Genomic DNA, 17725 nt, shown 5'->3' with positions numbered 1-17725 from the left:
ACAGAACACCTGAAGGGGCATATGGAGGCACATCTTCCAGATGAGCAAGCTGGATTTCGACAAGATTGAAGTACAGTGCAAGAAATACTCGCACTAAGACTAATAGCAGAGAAAGCTCGAAGAAAGGACAAAACAATGTATTGCTCTTTCGTGGACTTCCAAAAAGCATTTGATAATATTGACCAAAATATAACATGGGCTATCTGGAATCCTATGGTGTGAACAATAAATTGATCCACCTGCTGAAAGATGTAAACAGCCAAGCACAAGCAAAAATCAGGATAGCAGGTGAGACTGGAGATTGGTTTGGCACAGGAAAAAGGGGACCCAATATCACCAATCATCTTCATCACACATCTGGGAAGAACACCAGATAAGATTAAAGAAGAAGGTGGAGGCATTTCAATAAATGGCATGAGAATAAACTACCTCTGCTTTGCAGATGACATCCTGATTGAAGGATATGCAGCAAGGCTGGAACAGACATTGCAAACACTATACACACAGAAGGAAAAAGATATGGACTAAATGTCAACTTTGAAAAAACTTAAACAATGATATTCGGACAACAGGAGTTACTGAACAGAGTTACGATAGACAGATTTCAACTGGAAAATGTGGAACACTTCACATATCTTGGATGCCACATGACACATGACTTGGACCCCAAAAAAGAGATAAAAATTAGAATATCCAGAGCAACAACTATTTTAGAAGCCATGGACAAAATATGGAAGAGCCGAGCTATAAAGATACAAACTAAACTGCACATTGTAGAAACCTGTATCTTCAGCAGCATGCTCTGTGGATGCGAGGCCTGGGTACTCCTGAGAGAATCTGAAAGGAGGATATTGGTATTTGAGAGAAAGTGCTATAGAAAGATCTTGAGAATAAGCTGGATACAGAAAGTGAACAATGAGGAAATCTACAGACGAATACAACCAAAAGTAAACCTGATCCAAAAAATAATCAAAAGGAAACTACATCTATTTGGCCATATATGTAGAATGAATGATAAAAGAAAACTAAAAACATTGATGTTTGGAATAATTGAAGGAAAGAACAAAAGAGGAAGACCAAACAGAGAATGGGGCGATGACATCGTCAAATGGTGCGGAAACTCTATACACAAATTGAGTCATCTTGCACAAAATAGAATGCAATGGAAGAATCATATCAAGATGGCAGCAGACACCTACGGGCATTGGACCCATGGTTGTTGATGATGACATACCATCCTTTCAATATTCCTTACTCATTACCCTGTCCCCTATGAGCATAGAAGCAATCCTATGTGTCAGCCCACAATTTTTCCATAAAGCCTTACTCCAGGTCCTTACAAAATCTTGGAATGTCATCAATAGCAAACTTTACTTGGAGAGACCACCAAATTAGGGATATCAGCAATATAAATTCTGTTATTCTCCATAACCGACCTGGTTGGCCAAGCTGCTAGCGTATTTGTTCTCCAGCCAAAAGGCTGTGGGTTCAAATCCTGCTGTGAGCATGGATGTTTGTGATTGTCTTTGGAAATATTAGTGGTGGTGGTGGGTAGTAGATGGCGTTGGTGTAGTTGTTGGTGGAGACAGATGTAGAGTAGGTGTCCTCCCTTGATGAGTCTTTGGACTCCCTGGAGGTGGCACATAATAATAACTTATTTATTCATTGCCCATCTTTGGACATAAGGCATGAAAAAGCTCAGAAAGTTGAGGTTGCTCTTAAAATTTCCAGAGCATTTGATTGTGTGTTGCTTAGAGGCCTGCTTATTAAATTATCATTTAGTCTACTTTCTACTCTTTGTAGTTGATGCCTGTTTCTTTGGATTTCTCATAGTCTCATACTGGGTAATGAAATTCACCTTCCATCTAAAGAGTCATTTTCAAATTACTTGAACAACTAGTCTGGCATCTAGTTGAAGTACTGTGAGTAGTAGTGCTTTTTCCTAACTTTGAAATTCTTGGTAGGAAAAAGTTCTGATAGTCTAGCTATTCATAGTGGTATTACTTCTAAACCATTGTTAGGACTATACAACAGTAAATAAAGCAGTTGAAATGGATCTTGGCTTACACCAACCTAAATGGTCTGTTCCTTTCGTTAAAATGCATACATGCCTATGATTTTTGCCTATCATTTTATCTATACCAGTGTTTACCAAAGTTTGTGTCTACATAATTTGAACTATTGGAATTTAAACTTTTAATGTGAACAATTTAAACCACACGGTTGGAACATGATTGTGTCATCTACCAGATGCTGCTCTAATTGGAGGTTCATTAATAACTGGTTCATTAATTTAAATAAAACACGAAACTATCTCTTAGCACAAGCACGTGAAATAGCTTGCTTACAGCCTTGAGAGAAGGGGGAGGGGTAAAACTATAGACTAAAAGGATTAAGAATAATCAAGTTTTGTGCATGAAGGACTAGCTCAAGCAACGACAATAAACTTGGTATTACAACTGATAAGACAAAGACATTACGAAGGCGCAGTCAGACGTAAAATACAAAAAATAAATAATATCATCATAGAATTAAAAGAGAGATATTATTACACTTCAGTACTCTGTCATGTTTAGGATTATATAAGACAATGACTTCAGTTTGTTCATTTCTTTCAGATTTTGCACTGAGTTCTTTTACTGTTTATACAAATTCTGATGCAAGTTAAGTAAATTTTGGTCTTTTGTGACTTAGGGAGATATGGGACTTTCCAGTCTCATTCCAAAGATCTCTTTGAAGAAATCCTTTACATTGACAAAGTTATGTCAGAACTTCTTTCTTCAGTTTTTTCCCATTGGGTTTGAACTTTCAAATTGGGAACAATTTGGAGGCACACATTTTTTCATGCTGCTGACATTGATTTAACCCTGATTCTTTCACACTTGGCTAATATTATCTATAGTGTCTGTTCTAATTCTTCCAGAATTCTTTTAATGTCTGCTTGTCTATGTTACCCTTGTCAGTTACCCATGCTTTTCAGCTAACTCTTAAAAAAATTACTGGAATTTGATTTAATTGCATTCTTCAGGGCTCTGTGGTTCTTGGAATGGTAAGTGGCTTCTTTGTGAATTTTTCCAAGGCAATTCATCTTTTGTAATATATTCTCTTTTTGATATCATTTTCTAGAAGAGATCAGTTTCATTGAAGTTGATTGCTTGAGAAGGTGAATAACTTTGTCATCATTATCATCAAATTCCTGTCATGTACCCTCAAGGGGTGTACAGGATATGATAGTACTATATGAAAAAAAATTACATCATTACTAACTTCCTATCTAAAATTTTTCTCCAAATCAGTCTGTTACTTGTCAAGGCTTCAACATTATCAGATCTTATATTTCTATCGTCTAAGGCACTTTTTACCATATCAATCCACCTATATCTTGGTCTTCCTCTGGGTCGTTTTGCTGCCAACCTGGCAGAGAACACTTGTTTTGCTAATCTTTCTTCACCCATTCTGTTTAAGTGACCATACCACCTGAGATTGGCTCTGCAAACGCATTCCTGGATGTTGACAATGTCAAGTTCTTTTCTCTCGTTTTTAATATGATATTGCCATTGATGCCATCTGTTCACACCTATAATCTTTCTCAGGACTCTCATATCTGCGGTCTCTAGTCTTTGGTCAAGTGTTTTACTTCTGACCCAGCTCTCAGATCCATAAGTTAAAACTGGTTTGAACACTGTCTTGTATACAGCTAATTTAATGTTCTGACTAATTTCTCTCTTATTCCATATGAATTTATTCAATTGACTTCCAACCATACCAGCTTTGTTGATTCTGTTGTCTATTTCTATATTTAATTTACCATCTTCAGTAAAAATCATGCCTAAGTAGCTGAAATGTTTCACTTGTTCCACAGGTTCTCCATTCACAACACAGTTGACATTTTCAGTGATTCTGCCTATTTTCATTGTCTTGGTCTTTTTATTGCTGACCTTCATACCATATCTATTAAAACAGTTATTCAATTTAGTCAGAGAATCTTGCAGACTTGTAGCGGATTTATTTAGAAGTATAACATCATCCGCATAAATCAAAGAGCTGATATTAACATCTCCAATTTTGATATCATGTTTAATACCACTTTCCTTCATAATGTGATCCATATAGATAATGAATAACAGAGGGGATAATGTACATCCTTGTCTCACACCAGATTTCACATTAAACCATCTTCCTGTACTTCAATTCTAATTGCTGACTTACAACTCAAATAAAGGCTACGTATTGCTTGATGTAATGCCCTATTGACACCATATAACTGTAGTGTATTGAATAGCTTCTCTCTTGGCACCTTGTCATATGCCTTTTCCAAATCGACAAAACTTAAATACAGATCTCTGTTATATTCCCATGCTTTCTCGACTATTTGTCGTAAAGTGAGGATCTGATCCTGACAGCCTCTATTTGGCCTGAATCCAGCTTGTTCTTCACCAAGCTTTTCTTCCACAATTCTCAACCGTTTCTCAAGTATACTTGCATAGATCTTGCCAGGAACACTCAGTAGGGAAATACCTCTGTAATTCTCACATTCAGTTTTATTTCCCTTTTTATATATGGGTACTATGAGAGCTCTACTCCAATCATCGGTAATTCGTCCCTCTGCCCAGGCTTTCTGAACTATGCAGTGCAGCCACTGTAAGCCTCTTATACCACCATACTTCAGCATTTCTGGACGAATATCATCTACTCCTGCTGCCTTTCCACATTTCAAGCCTTTGATGGCTTTTTCTACTTCAAGTATGGATATGTATTCCTGACTGCATGCCTGGTCAGTGTTTTTTACCACTGCGCTGTCATCACTGCTTGTTTCATTTAGCAGTTTTTCAAAGTAATTACTCCATACTTCAAGGATATCTCTTTCTCCCGTTTTCATGTCACCTTTATCATCTCTAAGCCCTTTTACAGCAATCTTTCCTAAGCTTCTTCAACAACCTCCAGAATATTTTGCTACCTTCTTGATATTTATTTTCTATATTCTTGCCAAAGTTCTCCCATGACTTTTGTTTAGCTAGATTTACACAGTGTTTAGCATTCTTGCATTTGTCTCTGTATTCTCTAAGAAAACAAGCTGACTTATTTGACAGTAACTTTTGATATGCTTTCTTCTTTTCCTTCACTGCCTCTTTAACTTCCTGTGTCCACCAAGGAGTTCTGATTTTTTTATCCTTGCAGACAACCTCACCACATGCCTCTCTGGCAGAATCAATGTTTCCTTCAGAGTTTGCCACTGAATCTCCAAGGTTTGATTCCTGTTCTCAAACTCTTTCATTTTTTACTAAAATACACAAAGATTATTGAAATCTTTGTGTATTTTAGTCTGTAGTTCACATCTGAGAGCTGCTCAACTTTTATTCACTTTAAAACTTTCTTACATGTTATTCTTTTGAATATGAAATTCAATTTTATCCTGCTCAAGACTAAATAATGATCGCTTTCAACTTCAAATCCTCTGTACACTCTGGTGTCTTGCACCAGAGAGAAAACATCACTATCAACAATAACATAGTCAATGAGACTTTTCTTATTCCTTGCCTTTTCTCTTCATGGGAATTTGTGCACATTTTTATGTTGGAACATGGTGTTACTAATAACCAGTCCATGTCCTGAGCAGAAATCCAACAGATATTTGCCATAATTATTAGCTTTGCTCTTTTTTCCAAATTTTCCCAAAATATTTTTGTATGTCTGACAATCACTTGCTACTCTGCTATTTAGATCCCCAACAAGGACCAACTTTTCCTTTTTCATTGTGTTAGTTGCTTTTTCTAAAACCTCAAAAAATCCCTCCACTACTATCTTAGTAGAACCTTCTGTGGGACCATAGCCACAAATAAGTCTCATTGTCCAGTTCCCCATTCTCATATTTGCCCACATTACTCTACTTGAGACTGACTGCCATTCAAGAAGATTAGCCTCTTATTTTGTGTTGAATACTATATCTACTCCTTCTTTTCCTTGATTGTCATTGCCTGAATATAACATTTTGTATTTATTGCTCAGAAAGATCTCACCAGTTTTTGTCTTTTTAGTTTCAGTCACACCTATTATGTCGATCTGGTACTTATCTAATTCCTCAGCTAGCTCCATTTCTTTGCCATTCAGGCTTCTTATGTTGATAGTACCGATCTTTAACTCTGGTGATGTTGAGTTGGGGTTTGTTTTCAGATTTGTTCCAGTAGCTGACTTTTCGCTGTTCGCCCTCGTTCCCTGGCGAAAAATCGGGGTCCTTGTTTAACTGGGCGATGCCCCAGCCGGCATGAAATTTTGTCATGTCGTACCATAATTTTTTTATTTTGGTTGAACCAATAAGAATGCAATTTGGTCGGCTAAATCCCAAATTGCTAGCCCATTCTCGTTCGTTCAATAACGTAGATACCCAACAGGGTTCACCACGAGAAAGTGAGGATTGGACATTAGGTCAGAAGCCCTGGTCAGTTCTCAGCATTCCTTTAAAGGCTATGTGGAGGTCTCCTCTCAGTTATACAGCTTTGATCCTTAAGCTGTTTTACTTGCTGTGTGTTCCCCTCCTCGTGTTTTGTAGTTTTTTTGATCCTATCATTATTCTTAGAATGCCTAAATCCCTTCATAACTTTCTTTAAATTTGAATGTACAAATTATATTTTTTTGTCTATGCCTTCTCACAAATCATTTTTGCTAGTACATGTTTCACATATATCAGCATGCCACTTGTAGCAATAAAATTCCCTTTTTTAGATCAATTACTTTTATGGAATGTTGTGCATGCTTTGAAAATGATAATGTTTCACAGTTGATGGTGATGCACATCTCTTAGTATTCTGAGTGTGTAACCTCTTGGCATTGTCACCTGCAACATGTGACCATAAAATGTTTTATTGTATCCCTTTTTGTTGCTGCCTTCATAATCATGAGACCAAACTAAATGCAGGAGTTCTTTCTGTCTAATTAGAAACAAAAACAAATCTTCAAGCAATAAGCAAAAATGTTGACAGTTTATTTTTCACTTGGTTAGACTATAATAAATTTAGTTTAATCCTTTATCCAAGTGTGAACAGACAAAGTTTTCACCTGAAAGTATATTCAGGACTGGGGTAAGGTAGTACAACACTAGGCAACTCGTTGCAAAGGTGGAGCATGCTAACATCACTCCTATCTCAGTATCTTCCATAATGCAAAACACATCTAATTGTGAATATGTATAACGTTATGCATTAAGGGAAGGCTACTACCTAGACTAGTTTCGACCTTTATTGAGGTCTCTTCAGTGAAAGCCAGGTAAGGTAGTACAACACCAGGCAACTCGTTGCAAAGGTGGAGCAAGATAACATCACTCCTATCTCAGTATCTCCCATAATGCAAAACACATCTCCTTGCAGATATGTATAATGTTATGCATTAAAGGAAGGGCCACCACCACCCAGACTAGTTTCGACCTTTATTGAGATCTCTTCAGTGGGAGCCAGGCCCAAGTGGAGATGCCAGGCAGAAGCATTAGCAAGGTCATCTCTACCTATAGGAGTTGCCAAACGGTGTGCCACCTTTTTATTAAATTACTCTGGATTTAGAGAAAGATGTTTTATAGTCTAACCAAGTGAAAAATAAACTTTCAACATCTATCTCTAAATCCAGAGTAATTTAATAAAAAGGTGGCACACCGTTTGGCAACTCCTGTGAGTAGAGATGACCTTGCAAATGCTTCTGCCTGGCATCTCCACTTGGGCCTGGCTCCCACTGAAGAGATCTCAATAAAGGTCGAAATTAGTCTGGGTAGTGGCCCTTCCCTTAATGCATAACATTATACATATCTGCAAGTAGATGTATTTTGCATTATGGGAGATACCGAGATAGGAGAATTGTTAGCTTGCGCCACCTTTGCAACGAGTTGCCCGGTGTTGTACTACCGTACCCCAGTCCTGAAGATACTTTCAGGTGCAAACTTTGTTTGCTCACACTTGTATAAAGGATTAAACTAAATTTATTACAATAAGCAAAAAAGTGGATCAATTGGTGGGTGTGAAAGAATACAGTTGATGCATATTTGTTTAATATTCATTTTATGGTGTGGCAGATTGTGAGTTCATTGTTTTGCTTTCTTCCAAGTGTATTTTACTAATGAACAAAAAAAAAAAAAGTATCCAAAAGTACATAATTGGCATCATGTTCATATCACTAGTATTAACCATGAAAAAGAGTCGCTTGTTAAAATGCTTCAGTATCTTAAAACAGTACATCACCACTTAGATACCTAGATTTGATCCTTGTGTGTTTGAATTTACTATCAAATAGTCAGTTTAATAATCCATGCCAGAGAAAGCCAAATCTAGAATCTTTTAATTTTTGGCTTACTATGTCTCAAAGTTTCCTTGTTGCATTTTGTAATCTTCACCTGCGGTCTTGACTACTCTTTCTCTCTCTCTCTCTCTCTCCTGACTTAACTGCCATCTTTGACTTCTGAAACTTGATTTTCTGCTAATCTAATGACCCAAATAGACAAGGATGCATGCACAATTATGATCTGAATTGCAAAGAGGAAAAAAACAAAGAAATATGAAGTATTGGTTAGATGGTTGTCTGTATTCTGGTTGGTAAATGAGTGATTTACATTAGAATATCGTTTATAGCAAACATTTCATTTCCAGATAAATCAGCAGAACTGGAAAAGGGAAGCCAGTTAACTTTTTAATGTTAACTCCATCTGGTAGCAAAAAACTTGCTTCCTTTCCAAATGGAAGTTGTACAGTGCCTTTTAGGTTTTTTGTTCAAGGCCATCAGGTGAAGTTTTTTTGCTCATTCTGCTATACCTGAAATAGGGCTTCCTGTGATGGTACATGGCATTTTCACTAGATGTTACATGACAATGCAAGGCTACATGCTTCTCATGAAGCATGGATTGCAAGTGCTCTGTTACCCCCCCCCCCCTGCCAATTCTGCCATGAAACCTCTGAACTTCTGTTCCATAACTTGGAAGAACCATTTTCTGAGAAATGATTCATTATAATATGAAGATGTTTCTCTTGAAGTGACCTGACTTAGAAAACACAGCCAAAAAAGTTTGCTCAATGGAATACAAGATTTGCCCAAACATTCGGCAACAGTGATAAGGCAAAATGGAGATTATATTGAGGATCAGTAGATTTATTTTGCTAAATGTTAGGTTTAACAGCAGGAGTACAACATGCAGAACTTTTGAAATGATCATTATAATAATAACCGTCATTACGAGGTGTGAAAAGTTCTCGGCCTCGCAATGAAAACACAAATTTATAATTTCAAAATTAGTTTTATTTTTCAACATAATCTCCCTTAAGACTAATACATTTATTCCAGTGCCATTATCCCATCCCTGTAGTGGTTCTCGGTAAGATCTGCAAAATACCCCTCTACAGCTGCAATCTCTTCTTGATTCGAAGAAAAATGCTGAACAGCGAGGAAGAGTTTTAGTTTTGGGAAGAAATAGAAGTCAGAGGGAGCCAAATCTGGGGAATAGGGTGGATGTTCCAACAATTCATAGTGCAGATCCCTTAATTTTCCCATTGCCAAAACACCTTTATGGGCAGGTACATTGTCCTGATGAAAGATGATTTTTTTCCTTCTGCAAACCAGGTCTTTTCTCATGAATTTTTTCATCTAGTTTGCTTAAAAGATCGGAATAATATTCCCGGTTATTGTTTTACCCATTTCAAAATGTAATAAAACAAAATGTGCATCCCAAAACACCGAAACCATGACTTTTCCTGCTAATGAAAACGACTTTGTCTTCTTTTTTGCTGAACAACCAGCTTCTGTCCACTGTTTTGACTGCTGTTTGGATTCTGGCAAGTAATGGTGAATCCAGGTCTCATCCATAGTAATAAATTGATGCACAAAATCAGTTTTATTCTTGTTAAAATGCTCCAAACACTGTTCAGAGATTTTCACGCAAGTGCGTTCTTGATATGCTGTGAGCAAGCGCTGCACCCATATTGCACAAAGTTTCATTTGCAATTGTTCATGCAAAATATATCCTACACGTTCTTTTAAAATGCCTATTGTCTCAGCAATTTCATGCACTTTGACTCGCCGGTCATCCAATACCATATCATGCACCTGATGATTTCTGGTGTTACACTTTTTGGACATCTTTAAGGCTGGTATGGTCACATTTAAACTCAACAGCCCATTTCTTAATTGTCGAAAATGAAGGAAAAGAGTGCTCATAAACTTTGAATGAATTTCTTTTGGCGTTAAACCTTCTTTTACAAAGAATTTTATAACTGCATGATACTCAATTGTATCTATTTCAAGGGATACAGACAACACATTTGCTTCAGACAGCTGTATAAAACAAACTACTTGATAGAATGGCTTGCAATTTCACGTGGATGCTTATGAGAGATGTACCAGCTTAGGAAAAAAATCTTGCTGATAGTGTTGCCATCTATGGCCGAGGCCGAGAACTTTTTCAGACCACTCTCATAATTAATATCCTTTGTAATGGTAGCTTAGTTTATGGTAACATGATTTTCGACTTTTATGACTGATTCACTCACATAAATTATTTCCTGGAGATGAAATTATTTCATCTCTTGTGAATTAAGGAAATATGCTCTGACAACAGTAATATTTCTAACACCTGTTTATTCTTGTTTTTAAGGAGAGTACTGAGGCCGTTCTTCACCGCCCTAACTTGAATCGGAATGACTGCCTATCCTTATCAGAAATATGGGGAAGTTTTGATTCAGATAACACATTAACTTTTTTTTTTTTTTTTTTTTTTTGTACTAATTAAGACCAAGAATGATATTTTATAAAGACATAAGATCTTAAGAAACCAACTAGATACATCTATCTGATGATCTGTTGAGTATGATATAAGTTATATGCAATTTATTTTACACTGTTATGATTAAACTTTTTTCTTCAGTGAAAGCATAATGCTATCGGTGATTTAACGTCATGTGGCTCATTCTATTTTGAATAAATCAATTGTTTGCATTCTACCTTGTAATAACTGTTTTATAAGCCACTGATGGTCTGTTAATTTTAGACTGAAATATGTGACAGTATGTTTAATAAATAATACTTTACCTGATGTTTTCATCAGGTAAAGTATTATTTATTTTCAAATATTTAAAAAAACATTTGATGTTCATATTACCACCAACAGCAGTTGCACATTCTTAATTGTCATACTTCTCTTAACAGGCATGCATAAAAAGATTTTGCATGTTTAATGTTTTATTTTATCATTTAAAGATGATAGTTTTCAAGTACATAGAAGATAAGGATGTTTTTCAAAAGTTCTACAGCAAAATGTTAGCTAAAAGACTTGTACAGCATATGTCTGCTAGTGATGATGCAGAAGCAAGTATGATATCAAAGCTTAAAGTAAGTGTATAATAACTTCTCATGTTCCTTATTTTATACCCCCTCTGTCCAAAAAGAAACTGAACTTTTGACAAAAAATAAAACACAGGCCAATTATAATTATTCAAATAATTTATTTCAATCAATTTACTCTCCCTCAGCTTCGATACAGCATTTGGAACGGTCAATTCGTTAAATGAGTTTTTTATATCTGATTTTGGGATACTGTTGAGGGTCGTGGTTACTGTTGCTTGAACGTTTTCAATGGTGTCACTTTCCTTTCATCGGCAATTGAAGTCGGGGGAAGAGAAAGAAGTCACAGGGTGCTAAATCAACTAGGTGATTTAGGTAATCAACAGGTGAATACGGCAAGTGATCAAACACACAAACTTGGTTTTGCTCAAAAACTGTCTCACAATGTTGCATTATCGTGCAAAAGTTATCAGCTCCCTGCATCATGATATTTTTTTTTTTTTTTTTTTTTGTACTATTAAGACCAAGAATGATATTTTATAAAGACATAAGATCTTAAGATCTTATGTATGTGACTAATTCTCGCTATCAATTGCTTCAAAACTTTTCAAAAATACAACTCAAAAGATAATTTCAATGATGAAACGAACATTCACATATAAAGATAAGGATGTTATTTTGCCTCTTTTCAAGGCCTTGAAAAGACCTCACTTGGACTATTGTGCGCAGGTCTGGTCTCCTTGTTTCCATTGTGATTCTGATATATTGGAGAGAGTACAAAGGAGAGTGTTAAAAATGATATCAGGATTGTGGAATACTGAATAGGAAGACAGATTGAGAATTTGTAGACTGCAGACATTAAAAAACAGGAGAAAGAGGGGTGATATGATTGCGACTTACATACTTCTGAAAGGGTCATACAGGATTTCAATTTATGGGATTTTTCAATTTATTGAGGGTGGGGAAAGGACTAGAGGGCATCCTTGGAAGCTGAGAGTGAAGGCCACCAAGAAGGGTGTGAGGGCTAGATTTTTCTCTCGGAGGGTAGTGCGTGATTGGAATGGATTGCCTTTGGATGTTCTGCTGTATGTGACTAATTCTCGCTATCAATTGCTTCAAAACTTTGAGATAAAACTCGCCATTGACTGTTTGGCTAGGCAGAACAAATTCTTTGTGGATAATGCTCTTGAAATCGTAGAAACAAATCAGCATTGTCTTTACTTTTGACTTCTCCAAGCAACTGTTTTCGGATGCCCCCCCCTCTTCTGGTGGTCTCCATTCAGCACTCTGGCGCTTTGTTTCGGGCTCATACTCAAAACACCATGTTTCATCACCAATGACGATCGAGAAAGTTTGAGCCCTTACGAGTGGTTTCAATGAGGTCCTTGCAGTATTCAATTCTTATTTTTTTGGTTGTCGGTCAACTTGTGGGTCAATTTGAATTCAAATAGTGAATTCAGTTTATGAATGTCCAAACTCTCGGTCAAAATGTTGTGCACAGTTGATTTTGGAATCCCCAATTCATTTTTAATCAATCTCATGGACGATTTTGGGTTTTCTTTGATGAAATCACCTTTTTGGATAATTTTGCTCAGTCCGATTTTTGGGCAGCCCAGCTTTTCGTCGTCCTCAAGCGTCTCACGACCACTTTGAAATCACTTAAACCACTCATAAACTCGAGTACGGGATAAGTATTCATCAATGTATGCTTTTTGAAGCATTTGATGCATTTTGGTAAAACTTTTACCAAGTTTAACACAAACGTCAATCGCAGCTCTTTGTTTGAAACTTATTTTCCGACCGCTCATCAAAACACACTGTCACTCTTAGCACTAGAACCCGGCTTCTAATGAAACAAATGTCATAAACAGTTGACACAACACTAATGAAGCTTGTCTCTTTCGACAACAAAAAGATGCAACAGGTGGTGCCACTAGTTTCTTCTATTTTCTAAAAGTTCGGTTTCTTTTTGGACAGAGGGTGTAAATATGTTCTTTTACAATATAATATAATTTACATTATAATATTTAATTTTATAAATGTTTATAAATATGTTTATAAATATTTTATTTTATAAATATTCAGAAATGGACTTAATAAGGGAAGGTCATGTTTTAGCAACTTGCTCACATTCTACTATAACAATGTGACCATTGAACTATACAGGAGGAACGAATACACTATGATACTTTTGGATTTTGCTAAGGCTTTTGACAGAATTAAGCATGGCAGACTGCTGCATAAATTGGAGAAAATGGATTTGGGTTATACAATATTAGCATGGATAAGAGAATGGCTGACTGACAGATATCAAAAAGTGGTATACGGGGGGGGGGTCTGAGTCTGCAAGGTTTGTGGTAGCAGGTGGTGTACACAAGGATCAGTGTTTGGTCCACTGTTATTCAATCTATACATTAATGATATTGGGAAGGATTTAACAAGCGACATACAGGAGGGAGGGAGATAGGGAGGGGAATCAGAAATGCTGCTGATATGCAGTCTTTGCAGAATGATTTGAATAGGCTGGAATTGTGGCATGGGAAAATGGGTGCCAGTACAATTTCAGTAAATATAAAGTCATTCACTTCAGCATGATTAGATGTCCAATGTTGTATTATATTAGTGGGATTAGGCTAGAAGAAACTGATGAGGCTTAGGGATCTTGGAGTGTTAATAGATAGGAAGTTGAAGTTCAGGGGCCATGTGGCAAAGATTGCAAATACAACTCAAAAGATAATTTCAATGATGAAACGAACATTCACATATAAAGATAAGGATGTTATTTTGCCTCTTTTCAAGGCCTTGAAAAGACCTCACTTGGACTATTGTGCGCAGGTCTGGTCTCCTTGTTTCTATTGTGATTCTGATATATTGGAGAGAGTACAAAGGAGAGTGTTAAAAATGATATCAGGATTGTGGAATACTGAATAGGAAGACAGATTGAGAATTTGTAGACTGCAGACATTAAAAAACAGAAGAAAAAGGGGTGATATGATTGCGACTTACATACTTCTGAAAGGGTCATACAGGATTTCAATTTATGGGATTTTTCAATTTATTGAGGGTGGGGAAAGGACTAGAGGGCATCCTTGGAAGCTGAGAGTGAAGGCCACCAAGAAGGGTGTGAGGGCTAGATTTTTCTCTCGGAGGGTGGTGCGTGATTGGAATGGATTGCCTTTGGATGTTGTGAGTGCAAGCAGTGTGAATAAATTCAAGAATAAGTATGGTAGCTGGTGTGTGTAGTATGTGATCTCCCTCGATGAGTCTCTGACTCCCTGGAGGTCTCTCTTAATATTAATAATAAATATATTGGTGAGATAATTTTTTCCAATTTTTTTTCCCATTATCTGCAGTTATGAAAAATTTTCAGGTAGAGTCTGCATTTAAAAAATAAGCAGATTTAGAAATTTAGATTTAGAAAAAAAGACTGTTTAATGAAAGAAGCACAGAAATTTGATTCATGATCTTAGCAGGCATCAGAATTGTTCAGAATATTTTTAATAAAAATTCTTGCTGTAAAAATATGATTGAATATGAGATCAAGGAGAAAAACTGTCATTTAAAGAAAATAAGCTAAGAAATAAGTGATTATTATATAATGGACATTGCTCTTTATAATTCCTTTTTTGCTTATGAAATACTGGAAAAATCTCTAAGTGTATTCAATTGAAAACTTTCTTAAAATACCTTCTGTAGCTTTTCTAGATTTAAAAGGATGATCCAGGCGAAAATGTTGCTTTAGTTAGGGCATGAGTCACATTTCTGTTTATTTTACCATCAAGGAAAGTTTAGATCATTTTTTACTATCAAGTAAAGAAAGAAATATACTGGTTTTGATGTAAGCTTTCATCTCTGTCAAAACTAGATAAGAATATCCTAACCAAACTTGGCTCTTCAATTCTTAACCATGGCACTAATATGTATTCTTCAGTTTTTCTTCTAGCATAACCTATTCTTAAGAATGTGCTCAGCCAGTCTGTTTCTGATGTTGCCTAGCAGAAATGTGATATGAATTTTATATATATTGATACTCTTTAATTCTGGTGACTGTTACACTTTTTTTTTTTGACCAGTTTGAAACAATAGTTTGAGTTTTTCAAAGTAATTAGTCCAGATATCTGGAGTAATTTGTTTTTTAGATTTAGTCATGGGAGGACTTTGGCAAGAATATAGAAAATAAATATCAAGAAGGTGGCAAAATATTCTGGAGGTTGTTGAAGAAGCTTAGGAATGGAGGAAAGAGTGCTGTAAAAGGAATTAGAGATGATAAAGGTGAAATGAAAACAGGAGAAAAAGATATCCTTGATGTATGGAGTAATTACTTTGAAAAACTGCTAAATGAAACAAGCAGTGATGACAGCACAGTGATAAAAAACACTGACCAGGCATGCAGTCAGGAATACATATCCATACTTGAAGTAGAAAAAGCCATCAAAGGCTTGAAATGTGGAAAGGCAGCAGGAGTAGATGATATTCGACCAGAAATGCTGAAGTATGGTGGTATAAGAGGCTTACAGTGGCTGCACTGCATAGTTCAGAAAGCCTGGACAGAGGGACGAATTCCCGATGATTGGAGTAGAGCTCTCATAGTACCCATATATAAAAAGGGAAATAAAACTGAATGTGAGAATTACAGAGGTATTTCCCTACTGAGTGTTCCTGGCAAGATCTATGCAAGTATACTTGAGAAACGGTTGAGAAGAATTGTGGAAGAAAAGCTTGGTGAAGAACAAGCTGGATTCAGGCCAAATAGAGGCTGTCAGGATCAGATCTTCACTTTACGACAAATAGTCGAGAAAGCATGAGAATATAACAAAGATCTGTATTTAAGTTTTGTCGATTTGGAAAAGGCATATGACAAGGTGCCAAGAGAGAAGCTATTCAATACGCTGCAGTTATATGGTGTCAATGGGGCATTATATCAAGCAATACTTAGTCTTTATTTGAGGTGTGAGTCAGCAGTTAGAATTGAAGGAAGTACAGGAAGATGGTTTAATGTTAAATCTGGTGTGAGACAAGGATGTACATTATCCCCTCTGTTATTCATTATCTATATGGATCACATTATGAAGGAATGTGGTATTAAACCTGATATCAAAATTGGAGATGTTAATGTCAGCTCTTTGCTTTATGCAGATGATGTTATACTTCTAAATAAATCCGCTACAAGTCTGCAAGATTCTCTGACTAAATTGAATAGCTGTTGTAATAGATATGGTATGAAGGTCAGCAATAAAAAGACAAAGACTATGAAAATAGGCAGAATCATTGAAAATGTCAACTGTGTTGTGAATGGAGAACCTGTGGAACAAGTACAGGGTGTTCGGGATAAATTTGACAGTTTCGTAAGGAAAAAGAAAATCTTCTTTGTATCTATTAAATTTAATGAATTGACAAAAAAACATTACAGGCAGAGTTAATTACAATACTATCAACAAGATTTACTCAAAATAACCACCATTAGCATCGATCACAGCTTCAATTCTGCTTCGGAACCTCGAACAAGCTGATGCTACAGTCTCCCTGGGAAGGGCCGCAAAAATTGTTTTAATTTTATCCATTAACTGGGCTTTTGTATTACTGGAAGTGCGATTGGTGTCTTTTTCAACTGCGCCCCATACAAAATAATCCATGGGGTTAAGGTCTGGGGAGTTTGGAGGCCAATCATTTGGACTGGTGAAGTCGTAGAAATTTTCAGACAACCATTTTTGACTTTTCCCAGAGGTGTGGCAAGGGGCCGAATCCTGCTGCCATACATACGGCCTACCATTGGCTACCCTTGTTATCCAGGACTTGACTACAGTTAGCAACTCCACGAACAAAGCCCGAATTCCAATGCCAGGGTTCTTCAACACCTGTTCCTGCAGATTTGCGAGGAATTCTGCTGTACGAACGCAATCAGATCGTCTGCTAGGGATCTTTCTTCTTGCTACATCCTCGTAGTCACCATTGCAAGTCTCTAGTTCATGCCTGATTGTTTTTACTGTATTCAGGGAGCATTGGGCAGCAGTCGTAATATCCTTATTTTGATGGCGGGCACGAATCATCATGATACAAGTTATTCTCTTCCATGATTCAGGTGGGTTCCAGCTATCCATCCTTTCTGACATCTTGTATATGAATGAAGAAGGGTCCAAACTTTTAAATGAAGAGAAGTGTGTGTTAATACATGTAACTTACGGAAAAATATAATTAATTATAAATATGTCAAATTTATCCCGAACACCCTGTAAAACATTTCAGCTACTTAGGCACAATTTTTACTGAAGATGGTAAACTAAATATAGAAATAGACAACAGAATCAGCAAAGCTGGTATCGTGGGAAGTCAATTGAATAAATTCATATGGAATAAGAAAGAAATTAGTCGGAACACTAAATTAGCTGTATACAAGACTGTGTTCAAACCAATTTTAACTTAT

At 36.4% G+C, this 17725-nt stretch overlaps 1 protein-coding gene across 4 annotated transcripts in view; it reads left to right on the top strand.

Moving 5' to 3' along the window:
- The window catches only part of Cul1 (cullin 1), a 371162-nt gene that overhangs the window by 258369 nt on the left and 95068 nt on the right, over positions 1 to 17725 (top strand). For all 4 annotated transcript variants that reach the window (XM_090405682.1, XM_090405683.1, XM_090405681.1 and 1 more), the window contains one exon: positions 11221 to 11352. In XM_090405682.1, the coding sequence (XP_090261808.1) occupies positions 11221 to 11352 (132 nt within the window). The remainder of the gene's footprint in view (positions 1 to 11220; positions 11353 to 17725) is intronic.

Source organism: Typopeltis vanoorti, chromosome 15 (genome assembly GCF_054136105.1).
Source record: "Typopeltis vanoorti isolate ZY-2024b chromosome 15, IOZ_Tvanoo_1.0, whole genome shotgun sequence".
In the NCBI taxonomy this organism is placed as follows: Eukaryota; Metazoa; Arthropoda; class Arachnida; order Uropygi; family Thelyphonidae; genus Typopeltis; species Typopeltis vanoorti.
This window is presented reverse-complemented; position numbering and strand designations above follow the sequence as displayed.